A 22,872-nucleotide genomic window follows, 5' to 3' on the forward strand; every position below is an offset into this window, starting at 1 on the left:
GTCCATACCCTGATAACACTGCCATAAGATTGCTTTTTAACCAGAGGCTTATTCCCTAACAGTTCTGTTTCTTAATAAGAAACAAAGGTGAATTCATGTTTAAAAGAAATGCATTTGTTTAATCTGAGTAAGTGGGTGCAAACTGCCCCAATGTTGCAGCAGTGCAGCAGCTGGCCCATCTCCAAGCCATTTGGGGTTCTGCAACAGAAATAATTGGTTTTCACTTGCACTTACAGCTTTATGCCCACTGCATCATTTCCCAGACATCTATTTTAATATAAGCTTTAATATGACCATAGCTGATACTGCTGTAAAGTTTACATTTCTGGATATGTATTTACATGTTTATGCAGAATTAGCAATACCAGAATAAGGTCTCTCACACCAGTTCAGCTGTACTCACTCAAGAAGCACTGCACCAATGTAGCAATACCTGAATTTTTCCTTGCTGATGCAAATAAACCCTATTCCCCACTCACCCCCACCAAAAAAAAGTTTCACATTTATCATACTTTGACACCTTAAGAACCATCAGTGTTTCTCAGTTAAATGATATATTTAGAAGAGTTTTGATTTTTTATGCATTCTGGTTTTATCTCTCCTTTCACCGTTCTTCTTCCCTCATACGAAAGTGGTTTACAGCTTTCTCCTACTCTGTGCATCACCAAGTGTAGTTGACAACAACTGGCTTGTAGCCTGCCTGTCATGTTAATTATATACTATTAAAGGCCATTAATCTGATAATTATTTACACGATAGATTTATAGTCTATCATGTCAATGTGTACTTGGGAAACTGTAATGTGAAGATCAGTGATACACATCAGCAGGAGTTCACATGTTTAAAAGATACTGTGTGCTATCCTGAAAGTCCTGGCTGGTGCAGGGGGCTGCAGCCAGGGCTGGATGTTGCCCTGACTTGGATCTCCACCCCAGGAACCTGCCTTTGGGCAGGCAAAAATGCACCCAGCATTTGGCTCTTAAGCAGTAGCTGCAGATGCAGGTGCGCTCCATGCACAGGTGTCCGCGCAGGGCTGCTGGTAAGAGGGAAGGCTTTGCCTTTGGCAGCTCTTGCTCAAGTTCTGGCAGCTCTGGGATCTCTATGCGACCAGGGTCAATATACACTGGGTCTGCAGGAGGTCTGGATGGGATGTGGTGGGGAGGGGGCACCTTGTGGCTCTGGTGGTCCTGGTGCTGAGGCTGGGGAATGTGCCAGGCCTGTAAAACAAGTAAAAAGGGCTTTATACCCTTTCAAACTCAGTTTAAAGCTTTACATGGTTTAAAAGCACTTGGCATATTCCAGTGGGATGTTTAATATGAGTTTAATGATGTTTTAATTTTAATTTTTAATTTCACAAGAAGAATAGATGCCAAGCAGATACTGGTAACTGCTGTTTGTCTGTATTGAGCTCTTCAATGTGATATTGTCAATAGGATCAGAGGTTGAATGTATTGTTGCTGTGTAGCAATGCAGGAAGCTGCTTCCAGGGAAGTGACGAGAGTGGAGAAAAGACCAGGAGTAATGAGGAATATTCAGGTTAAGGAACACAATGGTATGAGAAAGGCTAGTGCAGGGAACAGGCTGTGTGACCATGGGCCTGCATTCAGAGCCGTGTTATTTCAGTTCCACCAGTTATCAACACTAAAAGTAAAATAATATAGCTGTTAACATATCAAAACCTTGAAATACATGACTAGGTTGAGTTGTGTGGGAATACCATGTTTTTATTAACCTCTACCTATTCTTAGGGCTTTATTATCTTTATCCAGACTCATCCGCTCTGTGTGTGTGTGTGGACTTGCACACTCAAAAAGGCAGCATGTGTTTCTTTTCCTAAATGGGTTTTGCATTTCCGTGGAAGCCACTGGAGTTATTTCTTAATGAACTATTGTGAAGGAACAGCCAGACCTACCAGACTTCATTCCAGAAGTTTTAATATAGGCTATTAAGAAAAGAGATCTTCAGAGAAAGGCTGATAAAGTGTGAAGTTACTGTGCTAAAATGTAGTGCATTTCCATAAATTATCTTTATGCAGTTTTCCAGATTAATATCTAAATCTAAAATAAAGCTCTGCAGGCACGGTCCCTCTGGGGCTCTGCAGTCAGCAGACAGATGATGCACAGCTCCATGAACTCCTTTGAACTTTCCAGATTTTATTTTTCTTGTAAACCAAATGTTGAGCTGACAAAGGCCCATCTTATGTGTCTGAGGTGCAGCCTTCCCCAGGAAGTGGGTTGGAGCATGCAGTCTGTGGCCAGGAGGGAGGCAGGGGCCCTGGAGCAGTGCAGGAACTGCTGTCACAGTTCATAGGAAACTCCCTGCAATCTCTCTGGGACCATGCTTCTTTTTGATGGTCATTTTAATATTGCAGTCTACTGACATGTACTGAAGGCAGTGAACTTGCAAGCTACCCTATAAATAATTTGGCATCTAATTCTGCATATTTTGAGCTTGAGGCCCCCTGAGATGATGAAAAGAGTTTAAAGCCCATTGTGTGGTTAGGCTAATTTAGCCTGAAGGAGAATACCTTTCCGAGACCACAGATGCGTGTAAGTAGTACATCACAAGAAGCCTTGGAGTTTGTTACCAGGAATCCATAGGCACTTCTTCTAGTACCTATATTTGCCCTTACGTTCTGCAGCTTCCGACTCCTAATGTCTCCCCTGATTTCCCAAATCCCATTCCCCCTGAGAGCTTCGTCAGCTGGAGAATAGTGACAGCCCCTTTGTCCTGTCAGACCTTTGTCCGGGCTGCCCATCCCTTGGAAAATTATGAAGAACAGAACTGGTTTTAATGATTTTCAACCAAAAGCAAATGTAAGGAAAACCAACAAAAGTACAAGCAAACACACACTGGGAACTCTCTGTATTTTTGTTGGTTTTCCTTGCATAGTTTCTTGAAAACTCCAAGTCTCTGTGTTATCATTTTTCATTAAAGTGATGTTTCTAACCACAGTGGACAGCTCTTATATCCCTTGAAAACTTATAATAGTAAAATTGTCATAAGGATGAACCAGGAATGCAAGATTTTATTAAACAATCTTTGGCTCATAAAAGACATCAATGTTGTGCCATTCTAGATCATATAAATATATTTCAAAGCTGAATCATATTTCAGCAGAGAGATAAAGCACAAAAGAATATGAGTAGCGGATACCAACATAAAATATTAAACCATCCAAGAATGGGTGTAGATGTGTGTTTATCTACATGGGCAAGTCAGGGGCTGTGAGCAAGGCAAAGGTTTGGCAATATATCAGTAGAGCTATGAGCACACATATCTGTGGCAGTCTGTGTGTGTGTTATGGTGGCGGGGGGGGTTGGCATGGTTTCATGCAGTGTGGAGCTGGGCGTTTCTGCACAGCCGCGTGAAACAGTGTGGGATCATGATGGGTATCTTTAGTCTGGCAGGGTCGTCAAAGGGAGAGATGAGCTCTACCTGGATAAATAAGTATAAATAGTTTTCTTTCTGATATGTGACCAGATTATTTTCCAGTTGATTTCCAGCCAAGGTCCCAAGTGGACCACAGATCAGAAAAAGATAAGGGTCAGTTACAAGGTTGAGCTCATTCAGCGTTGCCATAGTAACTGACCTCCAGCATCCCTGGGAGGACAGCACCCAGATCCCCAGGTGACATTTCTGCTGCCACACCATCAATCCGCTGCCTTTCACTGCCTGGCTGCCTAACCGCTGGGGCGCCGTGCCGCAGAGCAGCTCTGTGCTGCTGGTCCATGCTGCAGCAGAGCGCAGGTCCCCTAACCTTTCAGCAGCCCCACCAACTCTGGGGGCTTGGCTGTATCCTAAGGGATTAATTACAAATCTGTAATGGAGCGATGTGGTCCAAGTGGTTTGTATAGAAAGCAGGTCAGGGGCTTAGGCAGCAATGGCGGTGAAGAAATGTCATCTGTACAGCAGACATCATCTTTGTCCAATGTGAGCATCTGCAAATTTGCCATCCCCTTGAAGCAGTTGCATCATGTTCCAGATCTTGGTTTTACCTCCACCATTGGATTGCTTTTAATGAAAACTAGTGGTGAAGTGGCGCCAGCCAGATGAGGGGTTGAAGTGGTTCTCTGCAGGCTTTGTTTTGGAGGGGAGTGTCCATCACTGTCATCCTACCCTGCTCCAAGCTCCTGACTCCTTCACAGTCACATGTTAAAAATTACTGGAGAAGCTCCTGCTTTTCTTATGTTATATTTTTTTCCCTTTGCATACTTGCTTACTGGGAAATGAATTGCATAAACAGAATAGCTCCATGCAGTTTTCATTTTATTTCCCTGTGTTCATCCCAATTTCTATTTATTTCTATTATAATTAGAGCACACGGCCCATTTAATTTCACGAAATTTATGATCTAATGGACAGGAGAAGGTTCTCTGTGAATACGCTATATTAATGCTTTGTTACACTGAATTACAGTATTTCAAAGTTCATTAAAAGTGCAGTTAACTCATGGATGTGTATATCTAAGTAAAGGAAAGATATTCCCCTTTATTGCCTTAATTTGCTGCAGTGGAGTAGCAATTTAGTGGTCTGGGAAGCTATAGTAAAGGACGTGCATGTTGTTGTCAGGAATGAGCATCAGATTGTCTTACACGATCTCTCAAATTAGGACTATTGCAGTTACTCTATAAGGGAAAATCTTGCTTTATTAAATCAAGTTGAAGAGGCAAGTTTTAACTAACAGTAAAGACAATGCCATCTTGATTTTTATTGTTCAAATCTCCTATTTGTTATTGGTGTGGTAAAGTGTCAGTACACAACAGTATTAATGTGTACCTTTATATTGCCATTAATATAGTTATAATTAGAAATGCAGCTGATACAGTATAGGTTTAATACAGCATTATTATTTATGCTACATCCTCGCCAAGAGGCTGCTAGTGTCGGTTCTCTTAGAGGCTTAGAGACTCATTGTAATATGTATTAAATGCACATTGCTGCAACAGAAATAGCTTTATGGAGAAGCATACTCCCACTCTAAAATGGGCAGAACAACAGTCTACTAAGTGACTAGTACTAGGGTGCTACTAAGCACCCTATCAACATATTTAAAACTATCCTGGAAAAGCATCTGAACTTGGAAACAATGAGCACTGTGCTTTGCCTCTGCTGTTCAGCTGGGTCTGCACAACCAGCTAATCCTTGCTAACAGGCAGTAAATTATGTACCTCCAAATTTATACAAATGCCTGCCTTTGACATCAGTGGGCACCACCCAGGTTTCACCTTCAGGATTCAGATAATCAGCTCTCATTCCTACTGGCTTCCCTCAAGACCAGTATGGAAATAAGTATGTGTCTGCCAGGGATCAAATGCTTTTGGAGACAAAAGTAGGTACTGAAAACATTACAGGATACTATCATCTCCCCATGATACTTTTACACAAAGCACTCTGTTCCTCTTTTGGCCTGACATACTTTCAGACTGACAGAATCCAGCAGGCCTGCTTGCTTTAAACAAGAGCACATCCTATTATTTTTTTGAGAAATGAAGTGTAAAATTAATGTTTATTATTTTGAGCTTGGGAGGAAAAAAAAGGGCAAGAAGCCCAAGGTTTTCATTTGCTGTGCATTGCTTGTTTTGTCCTATAATCAATTGATCCCCACACAGATACACTTATGGAGAAATGGGAGAAGATCTAGCACAGCAAGCTGTAAAAATATACATTTTATTTTACAAATGAGAGGGGTTACATAATTCACTTGAGTTGTGAAGGTCTCTCATAGATGCTTGTCATGGTTAAAAAAAAAGGGGTGGGGGGGTATTAAAACTAGGGAAATGATTATATGTTTTGTGTTGCTAAAGCCCAGAACCACACTTCTGACTGGAGTGTTGGTGTCACACCATACTGTCAAAAAGCCACCTTGCATGTACCTATATGATCTTACATATTTCAAGGAAGTTATTCTCCAAAGGTGACAGAGTATCCCTATACATGTGCTGTGTTTCTGTGTAAAATAATATGCTGTAAAATGCCATGGAGGAGAGAGTGATTATAGCAGCAATTCTATCTATATCTTTGGACATTTTCATATTTTGAATACACATGCATGAAAAGAGAAACGTTTGTCATGCTAACCATGGTACTTTTTTCCCCTTTTTTTCTTTCTGGATGGTTTTATAGACACAAGAAATACATAATGGACTCCTGTGGGAGTGGAATAAAAACCCCCACCGGTGAGGAGAAGGCCTTATAATTCAGAAGTGGATTTGCAAATCAAAAGGTCTTGCCTCGAGTGGGATAAATTTCCAGATCTGCAGGAACCCATTATGGTTTATTATTTTTCATTCGAGTTTTAGTTTGTTTGTTATGGGTTTAACTATTTAAAATACTGCAGGGATCAGCCAAGAAAATACACAGTCTCTGTTACCTAGTTAAACATATTAAGCTTGTAAGAATATACTTCAATTGGTTCAATTGAAATACTGAGCTTTGTTGGTGTTGTGGTTATTTTCATTTGTTTGTTTTTTGGGTTTTTTTTAATTTTACTGAAATTACAGGTCTTTAGGCTGGAGAAAGAGCAGCCTAAATCTGATCAGTAGTATGTGTCTCTCTGTATTTATGAGATGTATGTATGTATGAGCACGCATGTGCTCACACAGGACCACGGGCTGTACATGAATCACTGTTTTCCAAATACCCTGTATGTGGACGATAGAAAATTAATGTCAAACATGATTTCTCTGATTTACTTGTAGAAGGAATTAATTTCCCAATACCCGCTTTGTACTTTCCAGGCTTATTGCAGTGTTTGGTCACTGTACACAGCTGTGTGGCTGGGCATGCTTAGGATGCTCAGCACAAGGCACATATTCCTTCCCCCTTTTTCCTCCTCTCCAGAGCAGATTGCAAAGACCACACAAAACCAAAACTTACCAGGCCAGGGTCCAATGGGAAAAGTGAGCCTTACACTGCAATAAAGGGAGAGGGTCAGGTTTTGAAACCTATCCGTCAGAAAGGGCAATATACCCATCTGTAATGCCTGCCCCAGCAGAGAATTGCAAATATTGTTGCATCCTAGAAATATCCTAGTCCCTGGTTATGTCTGCCCAGGGAATTCAAGGAGCTGCTGCTGTGGAGCCACCAGACTTTCCATCTTTCTGTTCCTGACTCTTTCACCCCTTTCATTTTCTTTTTTTACCTCCTTCCCAACCTGCCTGTTTGCGTCTCCCCGTCCTCACTGCAGCTCCAGTGCCAGCACTCACCATCAGCACCTTGCTCTCACCCTGAATACCACCACAGAGCACCCACTGCCACACAGGTTTCCAGAGAGCACCCAGCCTTGAGGTGTCACTGGCACCAGCATCAGCACGTGCTGCTGCACAGGGCACTGCCTGGGCATCTTTTTATTTAAATTGTTATATTTCACACTGTTTTGGAGGGCCCTTCAAGCCCTGTGTGCTCTAGGAGTTACCTCTACCTGCAAGTGTGCCATGGTGCAACTGTGCAAGAGCCACCACGTGCCCAGGCACAGGCGGCGCCCCGCATCCCGCACGTAGAGCCCCGTCTTATGCTTGCCCTGGCATCCAACTCCCTGCCTTGTAAAAGGGCTTTGGGCTCCTGAGAGTACCAAAAGCCTTGTACAAAACAATAATTTCCCTCTGTTTAGCCCCTTTAAAGAAATAAAAAGCTAATTTAAAGCAATTGTAGGTAAAGACTGTGCCTTCTGAAGACTTGCATTATTCACATGATCCAAATGCATTTGGCAAGAGTTCATCGTATAATGTAGTAACTTCTTACCTATCTTTGAACTAAAAAATGAATTTGGTGATATGAAGATATAAAAATAAAGCTGAGTGTACATCAAAAGGCAATTGCTTTAGTTTTTAAAATATGTTTTCATGAGAAGTTCATGTGCTGACACAGTGAAGGAAAGGCATATTTTCAGGAAGTATTTATAGAAACCATCCACAAATTTTTAAAATTTTACATGTTTTCTGATTTATATAAACTGTACATTGCGTTTTCAAAATTTCTGTAACTCTCTTCCTTCAAGAAAACCAAATGATTAATTTTATGTGTGAAAATTGCTTTAATGTGGCTATGTTACCTCAAAAAAAGACTCAACTGCACCCAGAACCAGAAACTTCAGTAAACAGAAAAACTTAGCATCTTATGGAGGTGATAGGATTGAAACAGTAGTAATAATTATTTGTATTTCCTTATGAGTTAGCTAGAATATAGGAGCATTTAAAACAGGCCTTGTGCATTCAATGCTTAAGATATATGGTGTGGAAATTACACTTTCAAATTATATTTAAATACTTTCAGTGATCTCTCTTCACCTTGGAAATGCCAAGAAATAGAGAACTCTGCTCTGGATTCCTGCTATTCTCCGATATTTTCTTCCTTTCCTGTATGTTTGCACTAGTCTGCATTTCAGACATTTTCTGTGTTGTTGGCAGAATCCACACTGTTAAGCCCATTTTAAGTGATGTTTGACTATTTAATAATCTATCCCCAGAGCAGGGATGCTTGCCCTTTGTGATAGGATGCGAGGTGGAGCAGTGCAGTGTGGTTAGGAGCCTGGGAGCAGGCGCATGGGCTCCCAGCAGGTTGATTGCGGCGCTGCTTCCATTACTCCTGAAAATCAGTGCCCCTGCAATGTGCTGGGGCCATACATCTGCATGCCCCACATGAGCAGCTGAGCCTGCTTCTCTGGTGAGGCTGGGGCCATGGCAACATCGGTGGGTCCATGATGTCGTTCGTGTGCATTGGCATGGGTGTTTCTCACCAACTGCTGCTGCTGCATCACCTACACTAATCTGCTGTGTCACTAACAAGTTGTATCATTTGAACCTTGCAGAGGAAGGAATCAATCATGAGTGCAAGCTGTGTAACCAGATGTTTGACTCTCCGGCAAAGCTCCTGTGTCACCTGATTGAGCACAGCTTTGAGGGGATGGGAGGCACATTCAAATGCCCTGTTTGTTTCACAGGTAAGACAGGGAGGCCAAGACAAGCGTCAGCATGCATGGCTAGATCCAGAAATGACACTCAGGGGATTTGTAAAATACCGTATTCCTTTCCTTGGGAAAAAGAAATACTGTGCTTGGAAATGTTTAAAGTGTTGTCTGAAACTGGGGCTTGCTCTGAAGAGCAGCACTGTGGTGCCTGACACTGAACAGTGCTGCCACGTGCGGTGGGTTCTGCATTGCCCCCCACACTTCAGACCCTTTTAAATTATACCTTGTGGCTTGAAAGTGCAATGTGTTTCCAAGAGCAAGACTTGCATGGTATGGATCTGCTCTTGCAAGCTCATATTCCCCTTAGCAAGGACCCTGTACAGACTAGGTAGCTCATGATCTACTCATGGTGGTGAGGCTCACTTGAGTTAAGGTTTGATAAACCTTTACTCAATTAATAAATAAATAAACCAAATTGTACAACTGTGCAGTTTTGCCAGCTGCTGTCTCAGTCCAGTTTTCTTGTGGTGGCACACGATTTAAGAATCTTCTTTTTCTGTGAGCTTGGAGTTAATTTATCCTTTCCTGAAACGTGCTCTAAAACAACTCTTTGACAGCATGCATTTAATTCCACTGAAGAAGCTATTTTCAGATGCCGATGGTCATTCATATAAAAAGAGACAAAAATTAAATGAGGTAGATTTTTAACCAGCTAAAACATGGTTCAATATGTTTCACTTCAAATTTCACTTGATAAAGTCATACTAATAAGTCGATTCAAAATCATAATGTATATGCTGTGATATTTGTGATGTTAAATGAGAATCTTCTTTTTTTATATATACTGAATGGACAACCCATTTAAAAGGTCTAAAAACTGTGACAAGCCTGCCATTTCAGATTCAAATGCCTGCCAGAAACGCTGTTCTGGGCCATGTGTCTTCCAGACCCCAGCCATCAAGGCTTCTCCTGGCCCAATTGTCCTGCATTAAAAATGCATCCGATGCACCTGCCGCAGGCCCAGGGCTCCCTGCAGGAGCAGTGACGTCCTCTCTTTGGTCTCATGACTGAGTTCTTCCAGTTACCCATGGACAGTGTTAGCTTTATGTGAAATATCAAAAATCCATGCAGCATATAGAGTCTGTTAGAAGTAAGGTGACTGCCAGTCTGGAGACTCTAAATTGACTACTTGTAAGGAAATTCTGTCGAAAAGAGTGTATCAGCACTTCTCTGGCAGATATCCGTGGGCTTCTCAGAGTCTTTGCAATCGTAAAAGCGCAGTTCAAGATGAGATGCATTATATGAAGCAATCTTAACTAATCGTACTATGTTGTTTCAGTCTTTGTGCAGGCAAACAAACTGCAGCAGCACATCTTTGCAGTCCATGGGCAGGAAGATAAAATTTATGACTGCTCCCAGTGCCCGCAGAAGTTCTTCTTTCAAACAGAGCTTCAGGTATGTTTACAACAGGAGTAAAAGCAGAGCTAAAGCTGTTGATTTCTCTGTGCAGCCATCACCTTTGTGCAGCATTTAGAAAAGGTGTATACCCCTGATATGGTCTGTTCTGCACTTAAACAGTATCTCAGTCTCCTCATGCCTCCCTGGGTGCTATCAGGAGAAAGGGGTCTCTGAGCATGGCTGGAATGAATAAATAAAACAGATATCATGATTCTTTCTGAGTATTTCTCTTGACAGTAGTGTTGCTACATCTTGACATGTCTACGTCAAACACCTTGTAAATAATTTCTTTTCTTCTATTAATAATTTAGAGACTTATTAACATACAAAGACTAAACAAACTGAACTACCCCCTCCCCTTTCTCACTGTTAAGTCGGAAGTAAAAGAATTTTCCCTACTGAGGTATGAGAGCAAAGCATGGGTGCAGCTCAACACATGCTTAATTAGAGGCTGCACTAAGGCACAAGCACATTAATAAGCTTCAGGTTCTGCAAACCAGGCATTACATACCAGTTTCCCTGGCAGCACTGGGGGGCCACAGCAGTTTGAGCCTTCACAAACCCATGCCTGGGTGCAGCAAGCCTTTTGGAGGGGTTGGCCCTTGACCTGGATATACTGGTGCAGCACTCTTGGGGCCATGGCCCTAGGGACCACCTTGGCATCATGCTGTGAGGCTTGGGTTTAAATTACATGGATACCTTTTTTGCTAAAGCCAGGTAGATGCTAAAACCACCATGGTGTGTGTACCTGGTACCTCATGGGGAATGGGCTGCTGGAGCTTGCCCGTCTAAAGAGAACTCACGGGGAGGTGTCCACCTGGCCATCCTTCTTAGTCATATCCTACCTGTGTAGCACGGTCACCAAAATACTGCTGCCGTCACCTGGCAAATACAGTCTCTTTCTGAAATGGTATTGTGTGCCTCATTGAAATCTATTAGCTTTACAAACCATGATTTACTTAAACTTTGGAGGGTTTTTATTTATCTTGCTGAATTCCCAAGCTGCTCCTCTTGTGTCGTGGTGTAACGCTGTGGAAGGATGGCTGATCTTTTTACTTTGTTGGTTTTATTTATTTTTTTTGTCTCCCAGAGGAATCTCTTTTTTCCCTTGTTCTAGCAACCTGATTTGCATAAGTGTACAAAATTTTAACTATACCTAGTTAATATTATAATAAAGTCAGCAGATTTGGGGTTTTTGTTCTCTCACTATGAACATTTTTAAGAAGGCAACAGTGGTTTGCAAAGCCATCTCTGATTTTTCCTGTAATTTTTTGTGTAAAATGATGTTCGGTCAAAAAAACAGCACAATTAAAATGGGCACACTGGCTTCCTAGGTCACTGCATTAACCTTTAAAATCAGATGATCAAATAAAGAGAACCATGTTAAATTATAGTCTTTACAGTGCCCATTTTTTGCAGTTAACAGTTTTAATTACATACTGTTACAATTCTGAAGTGTTGCGCATTGCAAAATTGCTGCAAATAGCAGCTTTAATCGGATAAATTATGATTGTAATTTTCCAGTTTTTATGCAGGATTTGTGTGCACTTAAAATTTTTGTGCTCATAATAATTACACGAGTAGTTTTGAATGGTGTTGGCTGAATGAAAATTCAGTTCTTCGCTGCACAGTTTTAGTCTTTATTTTAGCAGTGACTCAGAAATGCATGTTTACTTGATGCCAGGGATTTTATTAATCCAAATACCTGCGCCAAGAAGGACGCAAAATGTGTGTGTAAAGCAGTTAGAAATGCTCAAGACTTTTGAGCCAGGCTACCTCAGCAAAATTCTCTCACCAGTTTCTGATCTGTAAGCTGACTGCTCTAAACTCCTCAACTGTTGGTTATATTTTTGTTTAGCAATGAAGATTTAGTATTATTTTAATGAACCAGTTGTTCAGTTGCTAGTTAGGGTTAAATCTGCATAAACCTTTCAGTCTCTTAACTGTGCAATTGTTCTTATGTGGGCAAATCGTCCAACAAGGGCTTCTACTTGATGAATTTGACTTTTCCGTTCTGATCTTGCTTTCCCACTGATGTAAAATAACTAGTGTCAACATCTGAACTTAAGCTTTTACTTCTTTGTATTTTAAATGAAATCACTGAAAAAAAAATTAACACCATCCCCCCCCAAAACCCCAAAAAACCCTAACATTCAACTATTTCAAGAAGCACTTCAGAATGGGGTTCTTACAGAAAAGCAATTAAAATAAGGAGGTTGAGGAAAATGAGAGGCAGCACTGGGCAAAAGCAACTTTTAGAGAAGTCATGGAGGAGCATGAATTGGCCCTGCTGGTTTGTGAACATTTCTTTAAACAGGGTAAACCCCAAATAATAAGCCCAGAAATGTATGCCATGTGATGAGAAACATTGCCTCTGTAAACGTGCTTGTTGTGATTGGTGCAAATACTGCCTCGGCAGTGTAACGTTCTGGAGGCAGTCAAACCCTCTTTGCCCTTCTGAGCAGTTGTATTTTAACATAGGTTTATGCTTCGAAGTTTACACTGTCTAATGGAGCCATAAGACTGAGGCTTAAGAAAGCTCTGAGGAATTGAGCTCATTTTACAAACGGTGGAAATTCTGGTGTGAATGTGGAGTGATGAGTCAGTGAGGTTACTCACTGATGATATTGCCAGAAGAAAACAGTGTTAACTCCTTACATTATCTCTTTGGAAAAAAGGAAAGAAAACATGGTAAGGTTACGTATGAAACACAAAGGAAACAGTTATGTGTGATAACCCCACATACACTTAGGGCAGAAGAGGAAAGGCTAGCAGCTACAAGTTTTTCGTATCCTCAGTTTGTAAGATTGGCAGCTATGAATATGATGAAAATCTGGAAAAAAAGTAGATTTATAGCTAATGTATAGAACACCAAGGCTATGGCATTTCATTTCACCTACTGAAGCATGCTTACCGTTACAGGTGTAGAGGTGGAGGTTTGGGGGTTTCCTCACATGTAGGGCAGAAGGAGCCCTGTCAAACAGTGCTCCATCTCTAGCATCCGTGTCAGGAGCTGCCGGCCACTGCCAGCATGCCCGCTTCTCATAGGCAGCTGGAGCCAGAGCAACACATGGGGCACTCGGATGTGGGAGATGAGCTAGCTCTTTGACAACTCGAGTTTTGGTCTCTACTATTTAAAACATGGCAGGGAACCCTGCCAATGCCGAAGATGGGTCAGAAAATATGACACATAATGGGTGCTGAGAGTTATATTTGTGGTGTAATTCACAGCAGGGAAAGATACCTCCTCAATTGCTTGTGTTGAGAATTACATTAAGCAAATTGTGACTGAGCAGTGGTTTTAAGAGGAAACATAAGGAGGATTTTCATAGGTAGTCTTTTGCCACATTGCTTTTTCCAAGGAGCCATCACATAACCAATGAAGTATTTGCATTTAAAGGATTAATTCCTGCTGTTTGCTTGTGTACTGTTAATCATACTGTTCCCTCCTAAATGATTACAATTGATGAAAACTAAGGCAAGGGATATAATAAACAATGCGCAAATAATCCAGGTACCAGGGGACCAGGGTACCTGCCAGGTCTTTCCTAGCACAGGTGTTCAGGTGTTTTATTGCCTGCTATGAATAAAGGGCTTTCTTTTCTGTTCAGATTTGGAGATATGTCAAATGACTAAATTAAGGGAGCTTCACTTGAAGAGTTTGCTGTCATTTTAAGTGCCCAGTTTCTTTAAATGTAACCATATCAAAAGGAAAGTGGCTACTATGGCTCATTGGCTAACACTGTGGTCTGTCTCCCTCCTCATTTTATTTTATGTGAAAAGCTGGCAATTTTCATATATCCATAAACAGGCATGAGCTGCTGCACAGAAATTGCACTCATTATATTAATAATGATTTACCATGAATGTCCTCCAGGGGCTTGATTTGGTCCACATCAAAGTCCTTGGGATTCTTTCCGCTGATTACAGCAGATCAAGCCCTAAGCAGGTTTTCTTTTTTTAAGTCTGCTTTTAATGTCAGCTTGATGTTAGATGCAACTCCCATAGAGGAGAGGCATTCTGCCCAGGCAAGGGGACACTGCATAAAGCCACCGCATAGTCTGATGTCCCCCATGTGCGACATTAGGACCCTGCTCTGTACCCTTGGTGGCTTTCCTGGGAGTGGGGCAATAAGGAGCAACATCTCCAGCTGCTCATAACAATTGTCCTTGGGGCCATCTGCATACAACACTGTCCCTTGAAGCATTGTGGGGAGAATTAGAGGCTCTTGGTTTGTATGTGACCCACCTGCACCCAGGTGAGTCTACAGGGCTACTTCTAAAAGCTCAGTTTACCACCAGTGGTCAGAGCACTGGAAAGAAACTTACGCAATTTTAGGTCTATACGCAGCTATTCAAAATCTTTTAGTGGTTAATATCTCCAGCTCCTACTTGAAACATGGACTTTACCTACTTCCAGGGGATACAGGAAAGCTTACTTAAATAGGAGTAAAATATTTTTTCCAAACAGCCCTATGTTCTTGCAACACTGAAATGTTTCGGTGCTTCTGGGCTCCAGTGTCCTTACAGTCAGTGAGAGAAGAGCAAATCTGTGGTATTTTGATGAAGTTGCAGGAAATATTTTTCCCTGGAGGAGCGTGTGGATGGCAGAACAAATGAGACCTGAAATGTGGCTCTGTCTCAAGGCAGTACTTCCACTTAGTGTAACTTTTGCGACGTTTCAGAACTTATGTGTGACTTAGATGTTAACTACCGGGAGCTTCTTGCTGAAAACAAACTCTTTCTAAGTTTTACCTACAAAATCAGGTAGAATTCATTTCCTGCAACTAAAATCCATTTTTTTTTTCTTTTAAATGGAATCTTTGCATTTTGGTTTTTTATAGGCTTGTCAGTCTGTTATCAATCCTTCCCTTTTCTTTTTTTAATGTTAGTCCTCCTCTAAAAATCCTGAAAACAATCTAGTCAGTTATCCTAGCAGATCTGGCTAGCATTTCTTAAAAAATGTTGCTATGGTGCTTGGAGTATTGTTAAATTTTAATTATTAGTAGTTACAAAGCTAATAAATTACAAGAATACCAAAATCTATTCCAGCCATATTGCTGGGTTTCATTCAGACACAGTCAGATAATTATAACTAACAATAATTAAAAATTAAAAGCGCTGTAGGCACATACCCATCATGTTGAGTCTGTCTGCCTGAATGTTCTTTATGGACTGCAAAACCACAAGTTTTATCTCTGATCTGTTGTCACAGTAGGGAAGAGTTTTACTTACTAGGTCTCCGGTTTTCAGTACGTGTGTTTAAATTCAGAGGAGGAGGAATAGCTGGCTGTTTAAAAATTTGGGGTTAGGAAGAAGCTTTCATAAGGACCAAAGCTAAGACATGCTATTGTAAACTGAGTGGGGCTGTAGCTGGGCTCTGCATAGCTGTAGTCAAGGTTCAGTGTGGGTGATGCTGGAGGTTTCCCAGGCCTGACATCCGCAGAGGTTAATGCTCTATATAAGAGAAAGGGCTGTTCATGCTCATGCACCTCTGTGTGATTTGCCAGCACCTTCTTCCACAGCACAGAATGAGGTGGTGTTTCCATAGCCTCCGGCTGGGGATGCTGTTGGAACAGCTGTGTAATCCAGATTGCATGGCCTCTGTGTGTGGCCACTTCTGCTGAAACATAATATGGTGCAGAGAGCTTGAATTGCCCTGTGTTTGACGTAGTGACAAGATGTAGCATTTTTTCATTTGGAAAGATGATTCTGATCAATATATTGCACATCTTTGTCATCCCTGAGGTCTCTTCAGTGAGACGCAGAAAGATCTCTCAAATCTGCAAAGAGTCACCTGAGATGAAGCTTGGCACTGTAGTAGCATGTCCTATAACAAAAAACCCTCCTTCATTTCTTACACCATTAATGCTGTTCTGTGGCTGGCCCTGGCTAGCAAAGTATTCACAACTTCACATTAACATGTGCAGAAAACCCAGCAGCAATGCAGGGCAAGGAAAAAAAAGAAGGGAGCCAGGTGAAAGACATCCTTTCAGTCATTAATGCACTTAAGAGCACCCAAGTGTCAACATGTGTGATCAAGTGTAAGGAGGCATGTCGTTCCAATGTGGCAGTGTTGGCACAGAGAAGGGGCTTCCTACAGCAGAGATGGCACTTGGATCCGGTGCTTAGGCTGCCCAGCTAAACCCGTTGTTGCCTGTCATCTATGCCCTAGGGCCAGGGTCCAATCAACTTTTGCGTAGGCACCATGCCATCCCAACAGATGGGCAGGAGGGTAAGCCGCCAAGAGACAATGTATATGCATCAATTGTGTTTATTGACAGCACAATTCCTGGCTGGAAATGTCCAAATGTCTATTTATTTGATACAAGACACCTTTAGTTAATAGATAATGGAAATGTAGCCTAGTTTTGAACTAATTACTTTATATACATCGCAAAACAATGCAGACACACAAATGTAAGATGTGCTGATTACGGGGAGCTCAGCTAAAGATGTGTCAAATCATGGAGTCCCTCCTAAAATTGACTCAAAGTGCCTCTGAGTACCGTAGACCAAATTTTGCAGGAGCTGCACATAACTGCAGAAATCACGGGTGCAGTACGTAATGCAATGCAAGGAGCCAGCCTTTTACGCTTGCAGATTTTCCCTTGCACACAGATGTCTAAGCTCACCTCCCTTCTCAGTGGTAGTGGAAACCATTTTCACTTGCATGGGTAAATGAGGGTGACACGTTAAATCCAGACCAAAGTTAGACACATCTCTCTATTTCCATGTGACAGAAAGAAAGAAAAAACATATAATATGCTTTTATTTTTAACAATATTGTTGCCCAGCAAAAAAAATTATTTATGGAAGCATCCAGGGAGAAGTTTATATGTGCAGATTATAGGGTGTTTCCTTCTCTTACTTGTTAGCCTTGTTCAATTAACATTTGCTCTTGAAAGATGTGCTTTAAAAACGATCTGAATATACGATTGGTATTCATAAAGATCCAGGCATAGTATACGTAAATAAATAAAGCAGGAATGTTTTACTTCCCAATTCATTAATGAATTCCCATCTCCTTGGAAGCAGAGCGCATGGGCTGTGTTAAACATCCATCCTTGACCAAAAGAAGGAAGCACAGGAGAAGAAATGAGAAATGGATTTTCTTTCAGAAAGACCAGATTGCACTCTCTGGTCTGGCAATAACAATTACTAATGACATTTAGAGAGAAATTAAGGATGAGAAATGCAAGTTGGCATTTCAGCAGTGCCAGTCAGTAACATTGCATCAGAGCTCACAGGAGAAATGAGAAAAAGTTTAGGGATGGAAAATTAATTCTGTTATGTCAACAGTTAACAAATACCTTTTCTTTGTTCCTTACTACACTATCACAAATTACCACTGTGATAGTATTTAGCATCTCCTCAGGTAAATGAAATAACACTTTGAAATCCTTATTTCTGGAGTCAAACGCCACATGTTGGTGTTTTGCTGAACAATGAATGGTAGGAAGAGGTTCAAACTGACCAGGGAGGGATAATACGAGCTCTTGAATGTGTGGTAGCAAGAATATTGTGTGGCTGCTCTCTGCAGATCTCTGTGGTTTTTATAGCTGTGAATGAATTAAGCTCACCAGCACTTTTACTAAGGTTGTTTTTTTCTACTTTACGAATTTGGAAAGGCAGAGGTTGAGCAATATATCCAGATCCTTTCAGGAATTTTTTGGAGGAGCCAATTGTAAAGCCCTGGAAGTCTCAAAGCTTTTGTTCAGAAGTCATTCATATGTTCACGAGGTGAAATTCCTGTCTCCAGAGGAAGATGGTATGAAGCCCCATTTCCCATGTAGTGCCACAGAGCAAAGGGGCTGTAAGCTGTAGGTCTGTGAGCATGGCTGTCAGCACAGCTGGCTGTGCAGGGACAGCAGATCTGGGTACCACTGCTTGGGCATACCGGGCTTGGTAGCACATATCTTTCTAAGCAGGACATTGTCCTTAAATTAGAAACAGAACATTTATGTAATATGTAGGCAACTAAAGTAAAATAATAATAATAATAATAAAAAAAAGTGTAGTTTTCTCTTCAAAAAGTCTTGCTACATTTTTTTCTTGCTGGTGAGAAGAGATCTCTAATACAGCCCATTTCATTTTGTTCTGCTGTAGTAGCTGCTGTGGAAAGTAGTTTGGGGTCTGAGCACAGATTAGCTCTGATTCCTCCTGTGAGTGTCGCTAGCATCCAAAGGAACTGACTTCATTTTTCAAAGGAAAAGAGATGCTGCACTCAGAAGGGCAGAGCATAAGCATTATTTAAAGAAAATAGTGGAGCTTGATCAGCCTCTGTTTTAGAAAGCTCATGGAAGGTAGTGTACAGCATCCTTTTAAAAGTTCAGTCTCTTCAGTTGCTTGCTGCTAGAGCAAAATGGGGATGCTTGTCCACACATAACGGTATATGCCTGAGTGTTTTCACAAGAAATGTCTAGATCATTAAATATAATAGGTCTCAGCTGCAGTTTTGATCACTGAGGCATGCACACAATTCATCACAGCAAATCAGGTACGTCTTTGTAACTTATCTTCCTGCAATTTGCTGGCACTTTTAGAAAGCTGAAACTTATGTTGCATGTGCTGCAGAAGCTATTTCAGATAAAATATTCTGTGTTTATTGCTAGAAAACAAGGATTCACTAATAACAAAAACATGGAGCAGTGTATGTTTCTGCTCCTACATCTTGCAGAACCAGCAACAGTACCAGCACAGATCCCCAGCCACATTCATTATTTATATATTTCAGTGAATTTCTTGTCTGCAGTAAAAGAGAGATAAGCTTCAACATCAGACTGTTTGTGCCATATTCTATACACCAGCGCATTCAGGAAACCTGAGGCAGTCATGGTTCTCAACCATTACACAGCTAATTTGTCTGATTGGAGTTTTGCCCTCTCTGCCTTGCTGAAATGTTGGTTGTTCTTTAAAAGCTTAGTTTGACCTTTGAGAAAAAAAGGCATTTGCTATTTTAATTAATTTATTGTTATTATTATTATTATTTTCTTTCTAGAGAGAACCCGAACTTGCTTAAATGGAAATTGGCATTCAAAAGCAGCACAGTTATTGAAAAGCATTTACTTTAGTACTAGAAGAGAACAGGCACTAGTGGGCTTGAAAATTACATTCCAGTGGATTCATCTGTTTCAATCACTAGTTAGCCTGTGAACAGATGGATATATTTGTAACAGTTAATGTGAATTTATACCCTGGATTTTTACATTTGCCTTAAGAGCACTGCTGTCTTAGCTGCTGACTAAAGATATTTGGAGATGTATTTTATTTGTTTTATTTTTCCGAAAGAGGATATGGTTGTTTCTGATTGCAGAGATTTCTTGCATCATTGAAAGAGCCTGCTTTCAGACATATGAATGATATATAGCTACTGTGTAAGGAAAATGTTGTAAAAGAAACCCCCCGTACAGCTGTTGCAGAAAAAATAAACATCTCAGCCTATACCTAGATAAACCCCCATGGACTGAGAAAATCATTTTCAATAACCAGATATTTTTAACTCTGTGTATGAAGTTAGTAATCACAGTCATCTGAATTTGCATCTAGGGTCTGCCACAGTCTAATTGCTTGTCTCTTCCCCCCTCCCTTGAAATTTAAGGCTACTGGTTAACAGAGCAATGCATTAAGCACTCCATCTTCAAAATAGAAAGAAATACTGCCCAAGCCTATACCACGTGGCATCTTTAGGTTTCAGGGATTTCGTTTAAATCTGAAATTTATGTCCAGGAGAAATAAATTATTAGATTGTAAAAGCAGCTGGGGAGGGAGTAAGTATAGTCTCTTTTGTCCTCTATATCATTTCCCCAGGAAGATAATAAATGTGCGGCAAGCGTCTTGTGTTTCCTCAGTCGTACAAATGTTGTGTGTGAATGTGTTGTATTTCAGAATGAAGCCTAAATTCCAGACTGGAAATACTCGAGTGATACTGTACTGCCGTTGCCTACTGCTGTGGTGCTGGTGGAGCCCCCGTCACTTTTACCATTAGAAAGAAACTGAAAAATAGTTTCATGAAGAAATTTAGAAGGCATTGGGTGTATCTCTGATTTGCTGAGTAAGCGATTTAGTGTGTAATCCTAGAGTTTCCTCAGCCAGTGAAAAGCAGCAGAAGCTGCTGGAGTGAACTGAGGATCGGGGTTCCTGCCCTGTGGCTTGATGTGGCTTGATCCCAAGGGCCAGTTTTCCCAGGGTGATTTTAAAGAGCATGCAAGAAACTCCTGCCTTACCTGTTCTCATTGCTCTGAGAGATCAGTTACATACAGCAAGTGTAATGAGTAGTTTGGAAAAAGTGGGGCCTGATGAGAACAATAGGAGAAGGAATATTTAGGAAGTCAGTTGCTAATTTGCCTCTCTGGACTAGGACTGTGTATAGAGCTGTCATTGTCTGAACCTCTGTGTTTTGTTGGGAAGGTTGTCAGTATTTTCAACCCAGCCTACTTTCAGGGACTCAAAACCAGCTCTGGAACAGCCTTGCTGCTCTCTTTCTGAAGTTGCTTTCAGAAAAGTGTATTCAATCATATACTAATGTTTGTGTACTTCATACTCTAGCATCATATTTTGAGAGTAGTTTTATACCTCCCTTTGACCAGAGGGGAAATGAAAAGGGTAAAATAATTTTGAATATAGGTTGTTTCCAGGTTGCGCCTGTTCGGTGGGCTTTGCTTACATTAAATGAAAATGGGGTGGAACGTTTGGTGCATGGGCTGGGTTTGCATGTGCGGTGACCTGACCTGTGCAGTAACTGCTAATGGATGCATTGCTAATGCTTTCTTCTTTCTTCACGTTTCATGTTAATAGAATAATCTTACAAGATACTAAACTGTGTATCTTTAATGAGGTGATGGGGCTCTGTCAGAAAGATCTAGATGATAGAGATAAGACTGTATGTGCTGATGGAATCAGCGTAGAGACAGCTCATGGCTTTGTATAAGGTCAGCTTGGGTTCAGCAAGGCTCCAGCACCTCAGGTCCACATGAGCCAGCCCAGATTTGGCAGCAGCAGCAGCCCTGAGCTCATCAACTCAGCCGTGCTTGAGCTGATTGGTGCAGTGTACCTCACATTTCTTCTGTTCCATGTCCTGGGCAGGCGGTGTGGACACCCCAGGGTGGCCTCTGTGCAGGGCACCCGTCAAACCAAATTGCTCGGCTTTGTACCATGCAGAAATGGCCAAGGCACTGCCCATGCCGTGCCAGCCTGGGGCAGAGCTCCTGCCTGACCAGCAAACCTCCTAATTTGTTTCTGTTGCAGTTCAACCTGAGTAAATTGCTGTGGGCATTGAGGTTTGACTGCATGTAGTGTGTCTGTCATTGGTGCATTACATTACTGTGTCTCCAAAAGGAGGAGAGAGGAGGTTTGGAACATACTTCTGAAAAATTCGTCCTCCTTTGGGGCTGACACATGCTCTTATTCTTTGCATGAGATCATGATTGTTTAAAATACAGCATCTTACTGTTTTCTGAGACAGGTGAGGCTGTTGTAATAGGGTATCACTGGCTGGAAAATCCCATTTTTTACCAGTTACAGTTGTTTCACACACATACCGCAGCACTATTGCCTCGCTGTTTTGTCTTGTGATGTCTTAGAGGAGATGGCTCTTGGTGATGGTATTTTGGCCCCTCTTTTGCTTCAGGGAACAGCTTGTGCTTGGCTCTTTCACACTACTAGCTCCTCTGGGGTTAATTCCTCAAGGCAGTGGGCAGAGCACAATTCTGTCTGCAGATTTCTGCTCTGCTGGTGGCATGTACAATAATGGAGTGGCATGTAAAGTACTTCTCTAGCTGCGGCCTTGCTGTATTATAGCAGAGACATGCATTGGAGGATTTTTATGCCCCTTTTGAAATCAGAAAACAGCAATAGCAGCAATTACATCCAAGGCAACAGGTCACTGACCAGCCATTTTGTCAGCTCGAGCAGTAGGTGGGCACATCTATGAAAAATGTATCCATAACACCAGGCAATGAGACTTGTCAGATCAGTATTCCATTAGAGAGAATTTTACTTTAGTTGCCACGTTTTAAAAGAATTGCCATTAGAAGGACTCTGATGTGTTGTAGCTGGGCTGTGGATAGGCCCTGCTTGTGTAAACTCTGCCTGTCCACACCTGCTTATCTGTTCTGAGGAACGTGGATCAGCCGCAACTCCATTCAGTCGAGGAGGCTGCCTAAGTGAAGAGTGCAAGATGTGCCCCTGTTAATATTTGTGTAAAAATTCACAGTTAAGGCTGAAACTGTTTCATACCTGATCACAACACCAGGAATGCCTAACTTAAGCAGAAAAAAAAAGGCTACAAAAAAAATCTGATGGTGTTCAGTGGCCCTTGTCATACTGCAGAACAGCAGAGCAAGTTAAGGAGCCAAAGTTTTAGGTTCAACTTTGAACTTCCTGGGTTTTTTGGGTTATATTCCTATGGAAATGATCACTCAATGAAGCTTTTGTCTGTGTGTTTCAACTGGTGACCTCTGAAGGTGCCATGTAAAGCATTTCCTTTTTCTCTTTTTTATTTGAGAA

General features: G+C 41.4%; 1 protein-coding gene across 2 annotated transcripts in view; it reads left to right on the forward strand.

Moving 5' to 3' along the window:
* The window catches only part of ZNF423 (zinc finger protein 423), a 156,954-nt gene that overhangs the window by 124,467 nt on the left and 9,615 nt on the right, over positions 1–22,872 (forward strand). For both annotated transcript variants that reach the window (XM_080637854.1, XM_080637855.1), the window contains 2 exons: positions 8,810–8,941; positions 10,248–10,363. In XM_080637854.1, the coding sequence (XP_080493980.1) occupies positions 8,810–8,941; positions 10,248–10,363 (248 nt within the window). The remainder of the gene's footprint in view (positions 1–8,809; positions 8,942–10,247; positions 10,364–22,872) is intronic.

Source organism: Psittacula echo (genome assembly GCF_963264785.1).
Source record: "Psittacula echo genome assembly, chromosome: Z".
Classification (NCBI taxonomy): domain Eukaryota; kingdom Metazoa; phylum Chordata; class Aves; order Psittaciformes; family Psittacidae; genus Psittacula; species Psittacula echo.